The sequence below is a fragment of the Saccopteryx bilineata genome, chromosome 1 (genome assembly GCF_036850765.1).
Source record: "Saccopteryx bilineata isolate mSacBil1 chromosome 1, mSacBil1_pri_phased_curated, whole genome shotgun sequence".
Taxonomy (NCBI): Eukaryota; Metazoa; Chordata; class Mammalia; order Chiroptera; family Emballonuridae; genus Saccopteryx; species Saccopteryx bilineata.
Window position 1 is genome coordinate 399,427,578 of NC_089490.1, and position 13,841 is coordinate 399,441,418.

General features: G+C 58.1%; 1 protein-coding gene across 24 annotated transcripts in view; it reads right to left on the reverse strand.

Annotated features, from left to right (window-relative positions):
* NRXN2 (neurexin 2) overlaps nucleotides 1-13,841 on the reverse strand; it is a 111,120-nt gene that overhangs the window by 67,145 nt on the left and 30,134 nt on the right. For 16 of the 24 annotated variants that reach the window (XM_066251912.1, XM_066251906.1, XM_066251904.1 and 13 more), the window contains 2 exons: nucleotides 10,068-10,369; nucleotides 1,519-1,542 (listed from right to left, as the gene is read on the reverse strand). In XM_066251912.1, coding sequence (XP_066108009.1) covers nucleotides 1,519-1,542; nucleotides 10,068-10,369 — 326 coding nt within the window. Of the gene's footprint in view, nucleotides 1-1,518; nucleotides 1,543-10,067; nucleotides 10,370-11,901; nucleotides 11,922-13,841 lie in introns of those variants that run through there. The other 8 variants (XM_066251929.1, XM_066251914.1, XM_066251908.1 and 5 more) reach the window with 2 other exon arrangements.

The window sequence follows — 13,841 nt, forward strand, 5'->3', positions numbered from 1 at the left end:
GGGCCTTGGAGGCCGGGAAGGCCAGGCAGCTGCGCCAGGCAGCGTGGGCCCCGTGGGAGCAGACACGTCCATCTGCAGGGTCCCCGGCCTGGTGCTCAATCACTCTGCATTATTAATAGGCGATGACTAACCGCCTGCTGCCGCAGGGCCGGGCCAGGGCAGGCACCAGGGAATCCCCGGGGACAGCGCACAGCAGGGCCTGCGGGCACACCCTCCTAAGGCGAGGCCCAGAGCGAGGGGCCAGCCCCGCCCCGCCCCTGCTGCTGCCCCCACGCTCACCCCGCACAGAGCCCTCCCCAGGCTCAGAAGCACACACAGACACAGCCCGGCATTCACACATGCAGCGTCACCAGCAGAGTCTCAGACGCACCGCACAGTCTCCCACTAACGCTCCCTAAATGTCACACCAACGTTTACACACACTGCACCCACACACCAACACACACCAGCAGCATTTACACAGACACCCACACCGACACTCACAGGGATGGAGCCAACCCAAACAGAGGAGCTTGGTGACAGCCACCCCAACTTGACCCCGGCTGGGTGTCCTCCTCTCAGCCCCTCAACAGGGAAGGAAACTGACCCCGGTCAGAGGCCATGCTCGCTCGACAGGCAGGGAGGGGACAGAGGGGGAGGAGAGGGGGACGGGAAGGGAGACAGTGTGAAGCACAGTGTTAGTCAGAGAAGCAGAGCTGTGGGGGGAACTGGACACTGTCCCTGGTGGGGGGGGAAGACCATTCGTGCCATGCAAAATGTGGGGGAAGACGGACCCAGGAACCCTCAAGGTTGAGAAGGGAGAGTGGGATGTCACCTCTTCCCTGGCAGCCAGCATGGGGCAGCCCCCGACCGGTATGAACTGGTGATGTGAAGGTGCTCTCCGGACTGGTCCCAGGCTGCTGCGTGTCCCCCCAGGCCATTGCTGCACACCCCCCCCCAGAACCTGCCCAGCTGGCTGCCACCGGAGGGCACACCCCCAGCCCCTCCTCCAGCTCAAGGGTCCTGTCGGGGAGCTGACAGTGAGCAGAGCAGAGCGTGTCATGGGATGGTGTTTTCCATGGATTTTCAGGAGACCAAGAAAGAAATTAAAGAAAAAAACGAGGGAGAAGGGGAAAATGAACAAAACAAAGCAATAGAAATAAGCAGCATCGGGTCTGGTCTGACCAGAGCGATGGACACGGGCCTGCCCCCGGGCCTCCGGCCAGGAGTCTGAATCCGGGACTCGGGGCTTAGGGCAGGGACAGGCCAAATTCCTCGGTTTCCATTTGTCTTTTGGATTTGAGTTTGGACCAAAAAAGGAAAGAAAAAGGGAAAGAGGAAAACTAAAGGAGAAGCAAAAGAAAAAAAAAAAATCTAAAGATTGTCCAGGACGCAAAAAAAAAAAAAGAAGAGCGAAACAACCAAAACCAGAGGGGCAAGGAAACAAAAGAGGGAGAATCGAACAGTTAAAAAAACCCACGGCAAACCAAACGGTAAGACAATTAGAGTGATATCTACCAGATAATGCAGTTTGTTTACCATAGCGTGTCCAATCCCTGCGTGCTTCACCGGAGATAGGGGGAGGGGTGGGGGCAAAAAAAACAACAACAACGAAGACGACAACAAAGGGACAGAACGAAAGAAAAGAAAAATAAAATGACCAACTGTGAAACTCAAGGAAGGAGGAAAAATATATAACCAGATATATTTGGTTGTTGATTCAGACCCTCCCACCTTAGGTTCAGCTAAGTATTTTGCTTAAAGAAAATTAAATTATGATGGGAAGGAGAAATAAAACACATACAAGAAATTAAATCCCTTCTTCTCCTAAGCCCTCCCCAACCTCTCGCCTGGCTTTCCCCTCCCCCACCCCCATCCCCTCCCGGAGGAAGAGTCGCTGCAGAGAAGGGGAACAGTTAGAGACCTTGGTTAGTAGAGAAGAAAACAACAAAAGAACTGGACTAAGAAAGCAAAGACTTAAAAGATGGCCGACATTCCGCAAATGAGACAGAAAGGTTAGTTCAGTCTCTCACTCATACCTTGCCCCACCTGTCCCTGCCCGTCCCTTGGTGCCCTGGGTTATAAGCGTGTTAGTAACACACACAGAGTTGGCAACGGGGTTTTCCAACAGAGGGTGAAAGAGGGGAAGGCAGGGGGTTAAGAAGCAGACCTGATTATGCAGTATTAGTAAACCCTATCAGCTGAAATGTTAGGAAGTCGGGGGGAGGAAGGGGGGAGCACAGGTGTGAGAGAGGGATGAACTATTGACTTGGGTCATGAACAGGGTTGGGGGGAGGGGGTACTGGCTAACTGGTCAACCAGGTGGCTTTCCAGAGAACTGGCTAAAGAGTGAGTTGGTGCTGGCCAGCTAGCTGACCAATGACCATGTTGTGTTAATGGGTTAACTGTTTGGTGACGGGCCAGCTGGCTGTCAGGCTAGGAGAAGAGGGGCCCAACGCCCCTAGAGAATCACAGGAGTGGCAGAATTTCATTTGGGGACAAAGGGAAGGGGTTCCCAGGAGCACAGAAGGGGATCTGGGTGTCTGCTTGTCCTGGGGATGCAGGACAGGCAAAGAGATCCAGGGAGGCATGGGGAAGGGGCAGCTCCTCTTTTTGTTTTTATTTTTCTCTGTTTCTCTTCCTTGAGGAAGGAAGAGAGAGTAAGGTGTCACCAGAATGAGAAAAAGGAAACCTTGCCCTCCGTGGGCTGGCGGAGGGCGCACTCTCAAATTGCATCTAACCGGCCCAGACTCCCCCCCCCCCCCGCCCCTCTCCCGCCCATAGCCCGTTATTCTCTCCTGCCTGATTCGACTTTGCAGGGCCCACATTGCCCAGGAACTTCCCCGGGTTCTTCAGTGGCCCCACCCACATCCTCTTATGCTCCTCTGGGCAGCTGTCCATCCCAGAATTAAGCGCCCTCCACCGCCACCCCTGCAAGTCTCTGGGATTGCTAAAGCTTTCCCAGCAGCCCAGCTTCCTCCCAGGCCCAGCCCTGGAGCCCTGAGCTGCCACCGCCCACAGCCAGCACCAGAAATTCACGCCCCCCTCCACACCACACCATAAAAAGGCACAGAGGCCCACCTACCTCTAACTTCCTTTACTCCTCCCTAAACTATAAGCCAGCTTCTTCTACCCCCAAGTTCATTTTCTCTTCTCATAGCCAAAGACAGCAGCAACCACCACCTTCAAAATTACTCTGATCTTTGGGGAAGAGATGTCAAAGGGACTGAGGCAGCTTCACTTAGAGCATCAGAGATGGAGGGACACTATTGTTCGATGTCCATTAAATAAATACTAAACTGCACACCCCAAAGCAGTGATTTGCGAGAAGGAAAGGGATTCTAGGGACAGAGTCATTGGTTAGAGAGTTATTATAACCAGTGGGCACAGGGCTAATTCAGTAACACAATTAATAAGGGCCTCGTATAATTAAAAATAACAGAATTCAATATTTAGCAGCTATAAGTGCTGGATGACCAGTACTGATCAGTAGTGATGCAGAAGCAGTTCCCATAGCAGGAGGATGAGAGTCTGACTGTGGGGGCAGTGATGGGTGAGGAGATTACGAGTGATTCGAGAACTAGCACTGTCAGTGAGTGGGCCTGTCGTGAAATGAAGAGGCCAGCTAGTGAGAAGAAGGAACAGCTGGCTGTAGGGCGGCTAAACCGATTGCAACAAAAAAGGTAAGAGCCACCTGACCTCACCGCACCGGCAGAACAAGGCATGAAAAAAGGCTTTCTTTGGAGGAGAAATGCAACTACTCTTTTGAAATAGAACTGGATGTGAAAACTAAAATTTAAAAGAACAGTTTTCAGTGTTCGTGGACAACCTCCATTTTAACAAATAGAAGAGCAAATCCAGAAACCAGATTAAGGGGAAAGAGATGTGAGTTCGGAGCCTGGGCCTACCACTAAGGTGTCCAGAGATCCAGGCTTCCTCTGAAGGTTGGAGTGGGAGACAGGGGGGCACTCCAGACCTAGGGACTTGTGACATGTCAGCCTTGCCTTTGCAAATGGCGGGATCTAGAGAGCTGAGCTTCCGACCAACAGCTGAGCAGTGAGGGGCGCTCTGCCCACTCACAGAAACAGAACAGGAGCCCCAGGGCGGCGAACTCGATGAGGGAGGAGGGCATCGAGTCATCGAGGAGGAAAGTCAGTCATTCCATCAAATGCAAACTTCCCACAGCCAAGGATTTTGGCACAAAACCATACCCATCTCCACTTGAACTCTGAGTGTAGCCGCCGTCCCCAAAGAAAGCCAGAGGGGATTACACATAAAAATCACAGAAGTCTGTACGAATGCCGGCTCTGTGAAACCAGAGCAAGAGAAGGACAGAGCAGAAAAGAGGCGCCCCTTCCACTCAGAGAGAAGAGGGCCCCTTTCCCAAGAGACAAGCAGACATGCAGTTGGTTTCAAAAATTGAGAACATCCCAGAATAGCAGGACCACAGATGAACTACAGCCCCCTTTGCCTTTTGTTCAATGACAACAGCCAGGCCCACCCGGGAGGCAGAGGCCCGGGGGGGAGGCCAGACCGGCTTCCAGGCCTGCCACTTCCTAACGGATAGCTTTGGGCAAGTTCTTCACCCTGCCAAGTCTCTACTTCCTCCCCAGGAGCAGGGGAGTGTCTCCCACTTCACAGGAAGACTGAAAAACTTAGTGAGATACAAAAGAGAGATAAGACCGCAGCACCTGAGGGCTGGCAGAGGAGATGTGACAGTGCCACCTGAGGGCGGCTGTGAGAGGGGAGCGGTCCTGGGGGAATGCAGGGGGGCACTTCCTCCTGGCTTTGTAAAGCTAATGGGAGCCCTTCCCAGAGGACAAGAGGTAGTTCAGTGATCATATGAAATACATCTGCTGGGTCCTTGTGTCCAAACCTCACCAACTGGCTTCAAGAAAGAGCCCCAGTGAACCAGAGAAAGAAAGGGGGAAAAAAAACAACAACTAGGAAAACAAGGAGGAACAATCAATAATTGCTGGTATTAAGCCCTCAAGGAGCTTACCACCTAGAAATAGAGAAAAGAAATGAACGCAAATATTGACCACACTGAGGGGAGGTCGGATGGCGCTGTAACAAAGCAAAGAACAAAGACGGGTTGCGGGTGGGAGGATGAAGGGACGTTTTGGAAAGAAGGGGCCTGAGGACTGGGAAGGGCCAGCTGCTGGTAGTGGAGGAGAGCCTTTCCACGCCCCCAGGGGCCAGGCCTGTGCTTTGCCTCCTCGTCTCCATCAACAGAGGCCCACTTCCACATCAAGCAGCTAAGCGCAGGGATGTTACGCAACTTGCCTCGAGCCTCTCAAACTAGTGGCAGAGCTGAGATTAGAACCCAGCCTGTCTGACTCACAACGCAGCTCTAGGATTTCACCGGGAGGAAAGCAGGGTGAGAGCTTGTGTCTGTGGGAGAAGTGTGGGAGCAAAGGGGGCGCTGGGGAAGCCAGCGTAGATGGAGCAGGCAAAGGGGCACAGTTAGAGCCTACAGCAGGGCGAGTGAGTGGCCAGAGAAGAAGACTGGCCCAGGCTGGAAGGTGGGAGGGGGACCCCAAAAGTCTGGAGGACCTCATCTTCGGAGAACGCCTCCGTGGGGCCAGGAGAGCTCCTGGAAATCTCCACACTGAGAAGCAGCATCTTGGGAGCTGGAGAGGAGGAAGCAAGCAGCGTGGCTCCCAGCTGCGGGGCGGGCTAATGATGAGACGGTTTGCACTCGGCTCCCGTGGTGGTGGAGGCAGGCAGGGTATGGGAGGAGAGCGGACCCAAGACTAAAATAGCCCTCAGGGAATCCTCAAAGGTAATCACTCCTGCAAAGATCCCCCAAGGACACCTCCAGCCACAGTGGCCTCAGGCAGGGTTGGAAGGGAGAAGGCGAGAGCCAGCGCTGTCTCCATCAGGCCTCTTCCAGCCCCAACCCCCGTGTTCTGAGAGCCTCTTCACGACCTTGGGGACAATCACCTAGTTCAGGGGGGAGAGGGGAAATTCTGCCTCCTTCCGGTCTTTGGAGCTGGCCTCTCAACCCAGGACCAAGGGGAAGGGAGACCCCCCCCCCAGTGCCCAGTCGGCAGACCCACCCCAGCCTGGCCTTTCTAATACCTTGAGGAGAACAGCGTGGAACCTGGTGTTCTCAGACCCTGGAGTCTACCCTGTGAGGGAAGCAGATGTCATTTCTAACATTACCTCCTCTGTTCTTGCTTGCCCACAAAACCTGGGGAGACAGGACACTGGTTTAAAACCGCCCAGCCCCAACTCATCACACCCCTCAGATCACAGAAGGACTTTTCCAGTCCAAGGACACCATCTGGGCACTGTAGAAACTTGTTTGGGCAGGGCTTCTGCATCCCGGCACTCCTGGCCTTTGGGGACATCTTCTTCGCTGTGGGGCTGTCCCATGCTCGGTGAGATGTTTAGCAGCGTCCTGACTTCTATCCACTAGATGCCCGCAGCACCCTCTCCTGAGCTGTGATAGCCCGAAACATCTCCTGGGAAGAGGCGGGCACACCACCCTCGATCAAGAACTACTACTATTCTAGGGACAACAGGACCCAATAACTCAGGGGTCCCCAAACTTTTTACACAGGGGGCCAGTTCACTGTCCCTCAGACTGTTGGAGGGCTGCCACATACACTGACCACCAATGAAAATGAAAGAGGTGCCCCTTCAAGAAGTGCGGCAGGGGGGCCGGATAAATGGCCTCAGGGGGCCGCATGTGGCCTGCGGTCATAGTTTGGGGACGCCTGCTAACTTACTCTTAGAAGCCTTTGAAAGACGGGCCTCCGAGGGGCTTGGTGAGGATAAACCCGCCACAGGTGAGGCCATGGGTGAGGGCAGAGGTGGTAGCACCGTCCCGAGGCCGGCCTTCCCCTCGCTGGCTGCGGCACCATTAAAAGGCCGTACCTCTTTATGGGCGTGGACTAGAATAAAAAAAAAAATACCCCAGAAACCCTTTTCAAAGAGGCTCTTGATCAGAGTCTTTAAGCAGATACTGTCCTTGGCCCTGAAGGCCTATGTTCGGGTCAGCATGGCCTGACCCTGCTCTACCCTGCCCAGAAGGACAGGCCGGGGGAAGTCGTTTCTATCCGTTACCAGCTGGATCCATGACACTGTGAGTCCCAGGAAGAGGCTACCAGGGGTCCCTGTCCACACTCAGTGCTGCTGAGACCAGGCCCCGTCCCCTCTGCGGCTCTCCCACCTCCCTTAGCCGCAGCCCTCTCCCTCTTCTCCACGTCTCTCCAGCTCCTACAACAGGTAGTTTCCGTCCCTCGGCTGGCACCCCCGTGGCTCTGCCCACTTCACTCTTAGCAGACTCATCCTGTCTCCTCAAGAGCTGACAGGCTGGTAGGGCTGCCTCTTCTCCCTCCGCGCACAGTATGGACACACAGTGCGTTTGGTGGCCAAATGATGCACAGATAGGGACTCTGAGCTTGCAGCGTCTCATTGCCAAAGGCAGTAGTACCATGTGACAGTGCTGGTTCCCCAGAGGGAAAGCAAGCAAGAAGCACCAATGGCAACCCAGACACACACACACACACACACACACACCCCACAGTAAAATGTGCATGATACATAAAAGTATGACAGAGTTACCTGACACACTCAGGTTTGCCCAGACAGTGGTGACAGCACAGGACAAACCTCTGACTTGGTCAGGGGAATGATGTGACATGAAGAGGGGCATTGCACCAAGGCGGAGTGCCCCCAATGAGCATGCCACTCTGCAGAGCACAAGGGGCACTAAGAACAGGTGCCTGGGAAGGGGCCCAACTGCAAGAGCAGCCTCCGAAGAGCAGCAGGGTCCCTCAGGGCGTTGGTGAGGAAAGGAACACGGAGGAGGACCCGGGAGATCGTCCCTCAGCAGAGTTGAGGAAGAACAGGTAAGAAGAGCGAGAGGTCAGCCGGAATTCCGGTCCCCACTGACAAGCCTTTCAGCGGAGGAAGGGGAGAAGGAGGAGGAGGAGGAGGATGACGATGATGAAGAAGGACAACCAGAGCCAGGAAGCACAGAGACGAGAACTAGTAAGAGAAGGGCTGTAAACCAGCGGCGATAGCGCCTCCCGAGGCAGAGACGCTGCGTGCCCCTGGTTGCAGTTAGAGCGCTGGGGACGGGGACGGGAAAGCTTCCTGGCCGTCCACTATAAGACAGAGCAGTGGACCAGAGAGAAAAGGGCCAGCAAGGGCCTGGGCACCTGCGTGAGCAGGGAAAGGAGTCAGGAGGCAGAGACAGGATGCACAGTGGCCTCGCCGGCTTTCATAGAAGGGTCTGGCTTGGACCCTGCTTGAGGCGGGAACTTCTCAGGGCTGGAAACAGGCTTTAGGGGCTGCCACCAGCAGGGGCCTTGCCAGAGAGATGGCCTTGCCTGTCATGGCGACCCTGGGCCTTGTGAGAGGGAAAGAAGCTAGGACTCAGGGGGTGGAGGCGGGTGCCCAGAAACATCGGCACCTCTCCAGGGGGTGAGTGTGGGAGCAGGAGCTGAGGGGACACTGCACAGAAGAGCCCTGTCCACCTGCAGAAGCCAACCACCAGAGAGCCTCCTCTCAGCTCCTGTGTGGGCGGGCCTGGGAGCCACGGGAGACAGCCGTGGACTGCTGGGAGGACCTGGGAGCCACGGGGGACAGCCGTGGACTCCTGGGAGGGCCTGGGAGCCACGGGGGACAGCCGTGGACTCCTGGAAGGGCCTGGGAGCCACGGGAGACAGCCGTGGACTCCTGGGAGGGCCTGGGGGCCACGGGAGACAGCCGTGGACTGCTGGGAGGGCCTGGGAGCCACAGGGGACAGCCGTGGACTGCTGGGAGGGCCTGGGAGCCACAGGGGACAGCCGTGGACTGCTGGGAGGGCCTGGGAGCCACGGGGGACAGCCGTGGACTGCTGGGAGGGCCTGGGAGCCACGGGAGACAGCCGTGGACTGCTGGGAGGGCCTGGGAGCCACGGGAGACAGCCGTGGACTGCTGGGAGGGCCTGGGAGCCACGGGAGACAGCCGTGGACTGCTGGGAGGGCCTGGGAGCAACGGGGGACAGCCGTGGGCTGCTGGGAGGGCCTGGGAGCCACGGGAGACAGCCGTGGACTGCTGGGAGGGCCTGGGAGCCACGGGGGGACAGCCGTGGGCTGCTGGGAGGGCCTGGGAGCCACGGGAGACAGCCGTGGACTGCTGGGAGGGCCTGGGAGCCACGGGGGGACAGCCGTGGGCTGCTGGGAGGGCCTGGGAGCCACGGGGGGACAGCCGTGGACTTCTGGGAGGGCCTGGGAGCCACGGGGGACAGCCGTGGACTGCTGGGAGGGCCTGGGAGCCACGGGGGACAGCCGTGGGCTGCTGGGAGGGCCTGGGAGCCACGGGGGACAGCCGTGGACTGCTGGGAGGGCCTGGGAGCCACGGGAGACAGCCGTGGACTGCTGGGAGGGCCTGGGAGCCACGGGGGACAGCCGTGGACTGCTGGGAGGGCCTGGGAGCCACGGGAGACAGCCGTGGACTGCTGGGAGGGCCTGGGAGCCACAGGAGACAGCCGTGGACTGCTGGGAGGGCCTGGGCCCCTTGGGAGGGGGTGGCCAGGAAAAGGGAAGGGGGTGTGCGGCCCAGGGGAGAGGGGGGCCAAGCCCCTCCCCTCCTGCTGTCGTCCCTCACACGCCTGCTGCTCTGACCCGATCCCTGCCTCAGTCCCAGAAGAGCCCCACCTGGCTTTGGTTGGTGCCTCTCTGCCCTAGTGTCAGGACACCCCCAGGGGCACAGCAGGCCAGTGTGTCCCCACCCCACAGCACCGCAGGGCCCACCCATCCAGGCTCTGTCTCATGCCTCCCATCTCCCAAGTAGCCCTGCCAAATCACCTGGTTTCTTAGCTCCAGCCCTCAAAACCCCAGCAACTGCCACCCACCTGAGCCCAGCCCTCCCCTGTCCCTGAGACCCCTCCCCTGGGGAGCTCGTCAGCCACCTCCCAGCCCCACTCCCCAGTCCTCGAGGCTGCCCGCTGCTGCCACGGTCCTGGACCCTTGCAGCTCCCAGCCGTGCTCTCTGCAGGGCCAGGCCTCGGTGCCCTGCTGCCTCACACCCTCATCCCCGCCCTGCCCCCGACTTGGCGGGGGCCCCGGCCTCCATCTTACCCCCCCTACCTGCCGCAGGTTTCTGGTGACCCGGACGTCGTGCCAGGCGTTGTCGTTGAACTTGCCATTGACGGGTTCCACGAGGGCCTCGAAGGCTCCCGAGCCCAGGTTGATGACCAGCCAGACGGCGCCGGACTTGAGGGACAGGTTGACGTAGTCGGCCGACTTGCCCGTGTGCAGCATCAGCCCGTTGCGCTGCAGGGTGCGGAAGGCCAGCGTGATCTCATCCGTGCTGCTCTGGATGGGGTTGTGGGACAGGTCGTAGCAGAAGAACTCATTGCCTTTGAAGGTCGCCACGAACTCCTCCTTGCCTGGACGCCGCGGCGTGGGGAAAGGGGACAGGGCTGAGTGGGACAGGGTATGCCCGACTTCCCACGGCCCCTCCAGCAGCCAGGCACGGGGCTGGCACAGCAGCCCTGCAGCCCCGGGGGCAAGCTCTAGGCCCTCTCCCCTCCCCCACCATGCCCATCGTCCTCTCTGGACCCTGCCCTCTCTGCCATCAGAAGTCAACTTCCCCTGGTCCTTTTCCAAAGCAGGAGGCTGCTAAGTGGTTCTCATGCTGACAGCTGACAGTTAAGCTGCCACAGGGCCAGGCCAAGCAGACATCCTCCCTGCCCCTCCCCCACCAGTCTCCCATCAGCCGCCCCGCACGGAGGGATGCGGATGAGACACATAAGCCCCCCCCCCCGCCTTCTCCCCGAGAGCGCCGCCCCTGTGGGGGCGCCAGGGCTCCTGCCAGTTCTCAATGAGGACCGTCCTCAGCCCAGGGACAGCTTCAGGCCTCGCCACAAGGGATGGGACTAGTGGGCCTGCTGGTCGCAGCCGATGAGAAGGTTGCAGAGCGGTGGAGGTGGGGGGGAGGCAGGGTAAGACATGTGGGAAGGCAATGCGGGTGATGGGATGTGCACCAGGTAGCAGCAGGACATAGGGCAGGGCTTACGCAGTGCCCACCATGCCAGTGCTCGCCTCCAGCCCCAGCCTCTGGCTCCACCCTCAGAGGGCAGCACAGCTGGGCCCTCAGGCAGAGAGCCTCTGAGGGGCCCCGAAGCACGGGTGGGAGCCCCCACGCACCAGGCAGGTGCCTGGGGATGAACGTGCAAAGGCAGGTGCAGCTCTCACGCGTGCATGTGCACGTGTGTGTGCACACGGCTCCTTCCACAGACACTTTTTAAGCAGAAGCAAAAATGACTGAGAGAGCCTGAGGGGTATTTAGCATCTTGTCAGTGGGGGACAAGGGAGAAGTCAGTGGCGCGGTGGAGGGAAGCCGGGGTCCCAGCGGCACAGCTCACGGGCCGGAGCCCACGCAGAGGGGAGTGAGTGGGGCAAGGAGCCGGGGGAGCAGAGAACCTGGACCTGACAGCGACTTGCTTCCCGCCCCAGCAAACAGTTCCTCTCACCGACCTCAAAGGAACAAGAATGTTGGCAAAGGGCCTTTATGGAGGGGAGGGGGGTTCTCAGGGTAGGCCCGCAGGTCTGGCAGGAGCGAAGCACGACGCTAGTGTGTGTGTGGGGGGGGGGGGGGGTAAGGCACCTGCCAGGCCAGGCCGCAGCCACAGGCCATGTATGGAGTGCAGGTCTTAGGGTGCACGTCCTGCTGACGCCCCTCACCTACACACAACAGCTCCGCATCTCTCTGCCCTGCCTGGGCAGCTTCTCTCTGCCTGGGCATGCTGCCCGCAGACTCTGTCCTCACTGCCTCCGGATGCCAAAGCACCAGCTGCTGCCCCAGAGCCTGGCACGGCACTGACTGCAGCTGGCAAGGCCCAGTTTCCTGAGGCCACAGAGCAGCGAGGCTGGTGAGGACATGGGCGACGCGGGGACAGTTGGAACCCAGTCTGCCTACCTCAGGGCTCCAGTGGGGAGGGCCAGGCGGCGTCACAGGGAGGAGTCAAGCCCGAGGAGAAGGCATAGGTGTGGAGGGAAGCCGCGGAGGGAGGGAGGAAGGTGGACCACGGGGACAGAAAGGAAACGGTGAGGGCTCAGAGCAGCGTGGGGACGAGAGGTGACAGAGTGAAGCGATCTGGACGAAGACAAGGAAGCACACGGGGGCGGGATGGGGACAGGGGAGGGTGCCGGGAAGGTGGGAGAAGGGCCAGCGAGGAAAGGGGGACAGCGACTTCTAGGGAGTGGAAGCCACGGTTTTCTCAGGAATTTACTGCTTCCATGGCAACCAGCCCTGGCCCGGGGGGGGGGGGGGGGGGGGGGGAGCAGCCTCAAGGCCCAGGGAAGGGACCGTGTTTGACCTTGGGTTTGCCACAAGTCCTCGTCCCTCCCAGGAGCCAGGCCTGGCATCCCTCTCTCTCACCTTCACTGCAGTCAAAGAAAATGCCATTAAAGAGAGTGTCAAACAGAAGAAAGGAAAGAATAAGGTGACCACGTGAAAGAGTGATTGGGACAGAACAAAAGAGGCCAGTGAAAAGGAGAGAGGCGGGCCTGGGGCCGAGCCACAGCAGCCAAGGCCAAGCGCGGAGACAAGGCCATTCCTCGAGTCCTCCAGCTCTGCCTCGGGTCTCCGGAGAGCGGAGGCAGAGCCAGCGCCGTGGGGCCCGAGCCTCCATGTTCTCCGGCATCCAATGCAGCCAGAGACCCAGAGATGGAGGGAGGCCTGGTCAGCCGGAGGGAGCCTGAAAGAATTCGAGGAAAGGGACAGAAAAGAGATGAGCAAGTGTGAACAAGAAAACCCAAGGATGGCGGGAAGGACAGAGAGACCCTGAGTGGGGAGGAGGGCAGCAGGACCTCAAGGGATTTGGGGGGGGGGGGTCTTTCAAGGTGAGGATGTGGAGCCAGCCAGAGTGAAAACCAGATCTCTGAGGAGCAAGAGCGGAAGCACCAGGGGATGTTCTCCCCCCTCTCACAGCCTAGCCCTAGACTAGGGGCAGTTAACCTGTTTACACCTGCCGCCCACTTCTGTATCTCTGTTAGTAGTAAAATTTTCTAACCGCCCACCGGTTCCACAGTCATGGTGATTTATAAAGTAGGGAAGTCACTTTATAAAATTTATAAAGCAGAGTTACAGCAAGTTAAAGCATATAATAATAATTACTTACCAAGTACCTTATGTCAGATTTTCGCTAAGTTTGGCAGAATAAATCTTTATAAAAACAACTTACTATAGTTAAACCTTTTATTTATACTTTGGTTGCTCCACTACTACCCACCATGAAAGCTGGAACGCCCACTAGTGGGTGGTAGGGACCAGGCTGACTAACACTGCCCTAGACCATCCTGAAACTACAACTCCCAGCAGCGCTTGAACAACAATCACAGCTCCTATACTAGCCCCTGGCCCTGGCAGGCAGGCAGTGGCTGAAACCTGTTTATCTCCCAAGTCAGGGAGTGTGGAGCCCCACGAGTGTCCCCAGTCAAGTGGAAAGTGGCCAGAGACCAACTGTTGTGGCCCTGGATTTCTGAGCACCGTGAGGGACAGAGCAGCCGCCTCCTTCCCAGGCCCAGCCCAGAGCCCTCCTCCGGGAAGGCCTCCAGCCCCCTCAGCCCTCCCTGCTCTCAAGCACTACAGCTGTCTGTTTTGCTCATTTGGCACTTCCTGCCTCGTAACATCTTGTACTGCTCCCTGGAGAGGAAGTGTGATGTGAGAAAGACCTGGGCACTAGTGCTGGCTCTTCCACCCACTCTGTGACCTTGGCCAGGAGGCAACATCTCTAAGCCCCAGCTTTCTTCTCTGCACAAAGGAGCTAATCATCGGCCTACCTCACAGGTTACTATGACCATTAGAAAGAGAACAGATGGGTGCGACTTCCTAAACTGTGAACCGTTCCACAAATA